The 9,444-nt window shown below is 46.7% G+C and overlaps 1 protein-coding gene across 1 annotated transcript in view; it reads left to right on the top strand.

Moving 5' to 3' along the window:
• The first annotated feature begins 4,749 nt into the window (after positions 1-4,749).
• The window catches only part of PRKDC (protein kinase, DNA-activated, catalytic subunit), a 123,168-nt gene continuing 118,473 nt past the window's right edge, over positions 4,750-9,444 (top strand). Inside the window, exons 1-4 of the mRNA XM_038766499.1 lie at positions 4,750-4,903; positions 7,823-7,899; positions 8,014-8,106; positions 9,171-9,245. Of these exons, the coding sequence (XP_038622427.1) occupies positions 4,750-4,903; positions 7,823-7,899; positions 8,014-8,106; positions 9,171-9,245 (399 nt within the window). The remainder of the gene's footprint in view (positions 4,904-7,822; positions 7,900-8,013; positions 8,107-9,170; positions 9,246-9,444) is intronic.

The raw sequence follows: 9,444 nt of genomic DNA, 5'->3' as shown, positions 1-9,444 counted from the left end.
TTTATTGAGCGCTTACTGTGTGCAGAGCACTGGACTAAGCGCTTGGGAAGTACAAATTGGCAACATATAGAAACAGTCCCTACCCAACAGTGGGCTCACAGTCTAGAAGGGGGAGACAGAGAACAAAACCAAACATACTAACAACATAAAATGAATAGATATGTACAAGTAAAATAAATAAATAAATAGGGTAATAAATATGTACAAGCATATATACATATATACAGGTGCTGTGGGGAAGGGATGGAGAGGGGGACGAGGGGGAGAGGAAGGAAGGGGCTCAGTCTGGGAAGGCCTCCTGGAGGAGGTGAGCTCTCAGCAGGGCCTTGAAGGGAGGAAGAGAGCCATGTGGGACAAGCTGATCACCTTGTAACCTCCCCAGCGCTTAGGACAGCGCTTTGCACATAGTAAGCACTTAACAAATGCCATTATTATTATTATCAATATTATTATTATTATCATCATCATAATATGATGAAGCAGCGTGGCTCAGCGGAAAGAGCCCGGGCTTTGGGGTCAGAGGTCAGGGGTTCAAATCCCGGCTCCGCCCCTTGTCAGCTGGGTGACTTTGGGCAAGTCACTTCACCTCTCTGGGCCTCAGTCCCCTCATCTGGAAAATGGGGATGAAGACTGTGAGCCCCACGTGGGACAAGCTGATCACCTTGCAACCTCCCCAGCGCTTAGGACAGCGCTTTGCACATAGTAAGCGCTTAATAAATGCCATTATTATTATTATCATTATCATAATAATAATATGATGAAGCATATTATTAATATTATTATTATCATCACCATAATAATATGATGAAGCAGCGTGGCTCAGCGGAAAGAGCCCAGGCTTTGGAGTCAGAGGTCAGGGGTTCAAGTCCCGGCTCCACCCCTTGTCAGCTGGGTGACTTTGGGCAAGTCACTTCACTGGGCCTCAGTCCCCTCATCTGGAAAATGGGGATGAAGACTGTGAGCCCCCCGTGGGACAACCTGGTCACCTTGTAACCTCCCCAACGCTTAGGACAGCGCTTTGCACATGGTAAGCGCTTAACAAATACCATTATTATTATCATAATAATAATATGATGAAGCAGCGGTGCTCAGCGGAAAGAGCCCGGGCTTTGGAGTCAGAGGTCATGGGTTCGAATCCCAGCTCCGCCCCTTGTCAGCTGGGTGACTTTGGGCAAGTCGCTTCACCTCTCTGGGCCTCAGTCCCCTCATCTGGAAAATGGGGATGGAGACTGTGAGCCCCTGGTGGGACAAGCTGATCACCTTGCAACCTCCCCAGCGCTTAGGACAGCGCTTTGCACATAGTAAGCGCTTAATAAATGCCATTATTATCATCATCATAATAATAATATGATGATGAAGAAGCATATTATTAATATTATTATCATCATAATGATAATATGATGAAGCGGCGTGGCTCAGCGGAAAGAGCCCGGGCTTTGGAGTCAGAGGTCAGGGGTTCGAATCCCAGCTCCGCCCCTTGTCAGCTGGGTGACTTTGGGCAAGTCACTTCACCTTTCTGGGCCTCAGTCCCCTCATCTGGAAAATGGGGATGGAGACTGTGAGCCCTACGTGGGACAACCTTGTAACCTCCCCAGCACTTAGAACAGCGCTTTGCACATAATAAGCGCTTAATAAATGCCATTATTATCATCATAATAATATGATGAAGCAGCGTGGCTCAGCGGAAAGAGCCCAGGCTTTGGAGTCAGAGGTCAGGGGTTCGAATCCCGGCTCTGCCCCTTGTCAGCTGGGTGACTTTGGGCAAGTCACTTCCCTGGGCCTCAGTTCCCTCATCTGGGAAATGGGGATGGAGACTGTGAGCCCTACGTGGGACAACCTGATCACCTTGTAACCTCCCCAGCAATTAGGACAGCGCTTTGCACATAGTAAGTGCTTAATAAACGCCATTATTATTATTATCATTATCATAATAATAATATGATGAAGCATATTATTAATATTATTATTATCATCACCATAATAATATGATGAAGCAGCGTGGCTCAGCGGAAAGAGCCCGGGCTTTGGAGTCAGAGGTCAGGGGTTCAAGTCCCGGCTCCGCCGCTTGTCAGCTGTGTGACTTTGGGCAAGTCACTTCACTGGGCCTCAGTTCCCTCATCTGGAAAATGGGGATGAAGACTGTGAGGCCCCCGTGGGACAGCCTGATCACCTTGTAACCTCCCCAGCGCTTAGGACAGCGCTTTGCACATAGTAAGCACTTAACAAATACCATTATTATTATTATTATTATAATCATCATCATCATAATATGATGAAGCAGCGTGGCTCAGCGGAAAGAGCCCAGGCTTTGGAGTCAGAGGTCAGGGGTTCGAATCCTAACTCTGCCCCTTGTCAGCTGGGTGACTTTGGGCAAGTCCCTTCACTGGGCCTCAGTCCCCTCATCTGGAAAATGGGGATGGAGACTGTGAGCCCCTGGTGGGACAAGCTGATCACCTTATAACCTCCCCAGCGCTTAGAACAGCACTTTGCACATAGTAAGCGCTTAACAAATACCATTATTATCATCATCATCATAATATGATGAAGCAGCGGGGCTCAGCGGAAAGAGCCCGGGCTTTGGAGTCAGAGGTCAGGGGTTCGAATCCCGGCTCCGCCCCTTGTCAGCTGGGTGACTTTGGGCAAGTCACTTCCCTGGGCCTCAGTCCCCTCATCTGGAAAATGGGGATGGAGACTGTGAGCCCTACGTGGGACAACCTGATCACCTTGTAACCTCCCCAGCGCTTAGGACAGCGCTTTGCACACAGTAAGCGCTTAAGAAATACCATTATTATTATTATTATCATCATAATAATGTGATGAAGAAGCATATTATTAATATTATCATCACCATAATAAGATGATGAAGCAGCGGTGCTCAGCGGAAAGAGCCCGGGCTTTGGAGTCAGAGGTCAGGGGTTCGAATCCCTCTCCTCCACTTGTCAGCTGGGTGACTTTGGGCAAGTCGCTTCACCTCTCTGGGCCTCAGTCCCCTCATCTGGAAAATGGGGATGGAGACTGTGAGCCCCTGGTGGGACAACCTGATCACCTTGTAACCTCCCCAGCGCTTAGAACAGCGCTTTGCACATAGTAAGCACTTAATAAATGCCATTATTATAATAATTATTATTATCATTATAATAATATGATGATGAAGCAGCGTGGCTCAGCGGAAAGAGCCCGGGCTTTGGAGTCAGAGGTCAGGGGTTCAAATCCCTCTCCACCCCTTGTCAGCTGGGTGACTTTGGGCAAGTCGCTTCACCTCTCTGGGCCTCAGTCCCCTCATCTGGAAAATGGGGATGGAGACTGTGAGCCCCTGGTGGGACAAGCTGATCACCTTGTAACCTCCCCAGCGCTTAGAACAGTGCTTTGCACATAGTAAGCACTTAATAAATGCCATTATTATAATAATTATTATTATCATTATAATAATATGATGATGAAGCAGCGTGGCTCAGCGGAAAGAGCCCGGGCTTTGGAGTCAGAGGTCAGGGGTTCAAATCCCTCTCCACCCCTTGTCAGCTGGGTGACTTTGGGCAAGTCGCTTCACCTCTCTGGGCCTCAGTCCCCTCATCTGGAAAATGGGGATGGAGACTGTGAGCCCCTGGTGGGACAAGCTGATCACCTTCTAACCTCCCCAGCGCTTAGAACAGTGCTTTGCACATAGTAAGCACTTAATAAATGCCATTATTATAATAATTATTATTATCATTATAATAATATGATGATGAAGCAGCGTGGCTCAGCGGAAAGAGCCCGGGCTTTGGAGTCAGAGGTCAGGGGTTCGAATCCCGGCTCCGCCCCTTGTCAGCTGGGTGACTTTGGGCAAGTCCCTTCACTGGGCCTCAGTCCCCTCATCTGGAAAATGGGGATGGAGACTGTGAGCCCCTGGTGGGACAAGCTGATCACCTTGTAACCTCCCCAGCGCTTAGAACAGCGCTTTGCACATAGTAAGCACTTAATAAATGCCATTATTATAATTATTATTATTATCTTTATAATAATGTGATAATGAAGCAGCGTGGCTCAGCGGAAAGAGCCCGGGCTTTGGAGTCAGAGGTCAGGGGTTCGAATCCCGGCTCCGCCCCTTGTCAGCTGGGTGACTTTGGGCAAGTCACTTCACTGGGCCTCAGTCCCCTCATCTGGAAAATGGGGATGGAGACTGTGAGCCCCTGGTGGGACAAGCTGATCACCTTGTAACCTCCCCAGCGCTTAGAACAGCGCTTTGCACATAGTAAGCGCTTAACAAATGCCATTATTATCATCATCATCATCATAATATGATGATGAAGAAGCATATTATTAATATAATTATCATCACCATAATAATATGATGAAGCAGCGGGGCTCAGCGGAAAGAGCCCGGGCTTTGGAGTCAGAGGTCAGGGGTTCGAATCCCGGCTCCGCCCCTTGTCAGCTGGGTGACTTTGGGCAAGTCCCTTCACTGGGCCTCAGTCCCCTCATCTGGAAAATGGGGATGAAGACTGTGAGCCCCCCGTGGGGCAACCTGATCACCTTGTAACCTCCCCAGCGCTTAGAACAGCGCTTTGCACATAGTAAGCTCTTCATAAATGCCATCATCATCATTATTAGTATTATTATTATCACCCCCCCGCCCGTTGAAGGTGAATGGTTTGTCCCGAGGCGCTCCATCACGGCGCCCCCCCCCCCCGCCCCTTCCGCCGGGCCGTCGGGCGCGCGCTCCACGTGACTCCTCCCTCCCCCCCCCCCCCCCACTTTGCGGGCGGCACCATGGCCGACTGGGTGGGCGGCCCGCAGGGCTCCCTGCTGAAGCTGCAGCAGCTCCTGGCGGGCGAGGAGCCCGGCGTCTCGGCAGTAGCCGGCTACCAGCTCATCCGCGGGCTGGGCCAGGACTGCGTACTGAGCGCCAGCCCCGCGGCGCAGGGTGGGTCCGGCGCGGCCCGGCCTTCGGGGCGGGCGCCCCCTGGCGGACGGGGAGGGAACCGACCATCTCCCCTCCTCCCCCCCATCAATCAATCAATCAATCAATCAATCAATCGTATTTATTGAGCGCTTACTATGTGCAGAGCACTGTACTAAGCGCTTGGGAAGTACAAGCGCTTGGGAAGTACAAAGCGCTTGGGAAGTACAATCAATCGTATTGATTGAGCGCTTACTGCGTGCAGAGCACTGGACTAAGCGCTTGGGAAGCACAAGTTGGCAACATAGAGAGACGCAGTAAGCGCTCAATCAATACGATTGATTGATTGATTAATACCCATTTTACAGAGGAGGTAACTGAGGCCCAGTGAAGTCCTCACCGTACCTCGTTCTCGCCTGTCCCGCCATCGACCCCCGGGCCTGGAATGCCCTGCTCCCTCTGCCCATCCGCCAAGCTCGCTCTCTTCCTCCCTTCAAGGCCCTGCTGAGAGCTCACCTCCTCCAGGAGGCCTTCCCAGACTGAGCCCCTTCCTCTCCCCCTCGTCCCCCTCTCCATCCCTTCCCCACAGCACCTGTATATATGTAGATATGTTTGTACATATTTATTACTCTATTTTACTTGTACATATCTATTCTATTTATTTTATTTTGCTGGTATGTTTGGTTTTGTTCTCTGTCTCCCCCTTTTAGACCGTGAGCCCACCGTTGAGTAGGGACTGTCTCTATATGTTGCCAACTTGTACTTCCCAAGCGCTTAGTACAGTGCTCTGCACACAGTAAGCCCTCAATAAATATGATTGATTGATTGATTGATTGATTCATCCCCATTTTCCAGATGAGGGAACTGAGGCCCAGGGAAGTGACTTGCCCAAAGTCACCCAGCTGACAAGCGGCGGAGCTGGGATTCGAACCCACGACCCCTGACTCCATCGTCCCCCTCTCCATCCCTCCCATCTTACCTCCTTTCCTTCCCCACAGCACCTGTATATATGTTTGTACATATTTCTTACCCTATTTATTTATTTATTTTACTTGTACGTATCTATTCTATTTATTTTATTTTGTTAGTATGTTTGGTTTTGTTCTCCGTCTCCCCCTTTTAGACTGTGAGCCCACTGTTCGGTAGGGACTGTCTCTCTATGTTGCCAGTTTGTACTTCCCAAACGCTTAGTACAGTGCTCTGCACATAGTAAGCGCTCAATAAATACGATTGATGATGGTGATGATGATGATTAATACCCATTTTACAGAGGAGGTAACTGAGGCCCAGAGAAGCGAAGTCCCTACCCAACAGTGGGCTCACAGTCTAGAAGGACTAATATGTTTGGTTTTGTTGTCTGTCTCCCCCTTCTAGACTCTGAGCCCACTGTTGGGTAGGGACTGCCTCTCTGTGTTGCAGACTTGGACTTCCCAAGCGCTTAGTACACTGCTCTGCACACAGTAAGCGCTCAATACGTACGATTGATTGATTGATTAAAAGTCTCCCCTGGGACACTGTCTCTGGGCACCTCTTGCCCCTGTCTCTCCCTGTGCCAGGTGCCCTCCCTTCTCTCCCATCCTCATTCACTCATTCAATCGGATTTACTGAGCGCTTACTGTGTGCAGAGCACTGTACTAAGCGCTTGGGAAGGCCAAGTTGGCAACATAGAGAGACAGTCCCTACCCAACAGTGGGCTCACAGTCTAGGACTAATATGTTTTGTTCTCCGTCTCCCCCTTCTAGACTGTGAGCCCGCTGTTGGGTAGGGACTGTCTCTCTGTGTTGCCGACTTGTACTTCCCAAGCGCTTAGTACAGTGCTCTGCACACAGTAAGCGCTCAATAAATATGATTGATTGATTGATATAGATTGGGCCCCTACCCAACAACGGGCTCACAGTCTAGAATGGGGAGACAGACAACAAAACAAATGGATATCTTCATTCATTCATTGTCGTATTTATTGAGTGCTTACTGTGTGCAGAGCACTGTACTAAGTGCTTGGGAAGTCCAAATCGGCGACGTATATATGTTTGTATATATGTGTATATGTTTGTACATATTCATTGTTCTCTTTATTTATTTATTTTACTTGTACATGTCTATTCCATTTATTTTATTTTATTTTGTTCGTGGGTTTGGTTTTGTTCTCTGTCTCCGCCTTCTAGACTGTGAGCCCACTGTTGGGTAGGGACTGTCTCTAGATGTTGCCAACTTGGACTTCCCAAGCGCTTAGTACAGTGCTCTGCACACAGTAAGCGCTCAATAAATATGATTGATTGATTGATATAGATTGGGCCCCTACCCAACAACGGGCTCACAGTCTAGAATGGGGAGACAGACAACAAAACAAATGGATATCTTCATTCATTCATTGTCGTATTTATTGAGTGCTTACTGTGTGCAGAGCACTGTACTAAGCGCTTGGGAAGTCCAAATCGGCGACGTGTATATGTATATGTATACAGACAACAAAACAAATGGATATCTTCATTCATTCATTCAATCGTATTTATTTTGTTAACTATCAGCCAACCCCGCCACGTCCTACTGAACTTAATCGGATCTACTCTTCCCCAACAGTGTGTGACTAGCTCAGCCCTGGACCAGATTCACAAGCCACCAGTGTGGGAATCCTGCATTGTAAGGGCTGGTGTATTTTTTGTTGGGAATTTCCAATCTGTGCAAGGTTTTAAACTGGGAAAACCCTATCTCAGACCAGACCTAATTCACTTTTCCCCGGACCAACCCACCCCTTGATCCAGGCCAGAGTGTAGCGCTCTGACATGAATTTATCTTTCTGCCTTCTTTCTTTCCATGCTTGCAGTCATGACAGCATGTTTTCTAGATTGGTGCCATAGAGTAAACGTGAAATGATTCCACAGCTTGTGCCCTAATAATAAGTTGCTGTGACTCCCTCTTAACCTTTTATTTGTTCTCCTACAGCCTTACATACTTCCTTAATCTTTTCCAAAGAATTTGGATTACTTGTGTTCATTCGCAAATCTCTTGACATTGAAGAAGTAAGTTGAAAATATTCATTTTCTTATTATCGTCCTGTAGTAGTTCTATAAACTTTAGATGGCAGATTTTTGGATTTTTTTTTAAGGCGCAGCTGTTTTTTTTTTTAATCCCAGTTTCGTGACTGCAGAGAAGAAGCCTTAAAATTTCTGTGCATTTTCTTGGAAAAAATTGGCCAGAGGATTGAGCCCTATTCCTGTGATATTAAGGTGGGTGAGAAAAAAATACACTGATAAAGCCACCTATTTTATTTTTTCCGTTGTTTTGTTGCACTGTTTTTTTAAGAAGGTGAACTATATCATTTGTTTTCTCCAGCCTTTATTTTTCCATTTAGACACTTTGCTCACTTTCACATTTTGTAATGGGAACAAAGTGAAAATACTGCGTTTAATAGGTTTCTTTGTACTGTTGATATTGAAAAAACCTCGAATATAATCTGTAACTTTGCAGTGGTTGCAAAACAAAACGCTTTTAAAAGTCAATCGCTTTTATTGAGCACTTACTGTGTGCAGAGCACTGTACTAAGCGCTTGGGAGAGTACAATATAACAGACACATTCCCTCCCCACAATAAGCTCACAGTCTAGAGGGGGAGACAGACATTAATGTAAATAAATTACAGATGTATACATAAGTGCTGTGGGGCTGGGAGAGGGGATGAATGAAGGGAGTAAATCAGGGTGATGTGGAAGGGAGTGGGAGGAGAAGAAGAAAGGAGGGCTTAGGGAAGGCCTCTTGGAGGATATTAAGCGCTTAATACAGTGCTCTGCACATAGTAAGCACTCAATAAATATGATTGATGATGTGTCTTCAATAAGACTTTGAAGTGGGGGATAGTAATTGTCAGATATGGGGAGGGAAGATGTGTGTGGGAGGACATTGGTGAGATAGATAAGATCCAGGTACATTGAGAAGTTTATCATTAGAAGAGCAAAGTGTGCAGGCTGGATTGTTTTAGGAGAATAGCAAGGTGAGATAGAAGGGAGTGTTGTTCTTTAGTCTTGATATCATACAGGTCTGAAAAAAGGGATTTTAATATCGAGCTGCTAAAGCCCCATATGGGATTAGGGGCTGAGTTTGAAGTGGTTTTCTTGTATCTAACAATGGTCAGTATAGAGCTTGTGCACATAGTAACCACAGTATTATTAATAAGGCAAAATAAAAAGAAATAGTAATATTAGCTATTAAAAATGCAATCGTGTTGTAATTGAATCTGTCATTAAACCTTGGTTCTTTCAACTTGTTGATGGGATTTATATGCCTTCTAACCCTAGAGCGTTTGTATCAGTGTTTATTCAAAAGACAGAGCGGCAAAATGTAAAATCCCAGCCTTGGAGCTTCTGATTAAGGTAAAGTGAAGTAATGTTTCTTCCTGACTTACTTTCTAGTTCTGTGGAAGTAAGAATGTGGGTTGTTAGGTTAAGTGAAGCAGCTACCAATTGCCTTTTATTTGTGAGGGTGATAACATTCAATCGTATTTATTGAGCGCTTACTGTGTGCAGAGCACTGTACTAAGCACTTAGCACTGTACTAATAAGATTGGGAGGG

Source organism: Tachyglossus aculeatus, chromosome 25, assembly GCF_015852505.1.
Source record: "Tachyglossus aculeatus isolate mTacAcu1 chromosome 25, mTacAcu1.pri, whole genome shotgun sequence".
Classification (NCBI taxonomy): Eukaryota; Metazoa; Chordata; class Mammalia; order Monotremata; family Tachyglossidae; genus Tachyglossus; species Tachyglossus aculeatus.
This window is presented reverse-complemented; position numbering and strand designations above follow the sequence as displayed.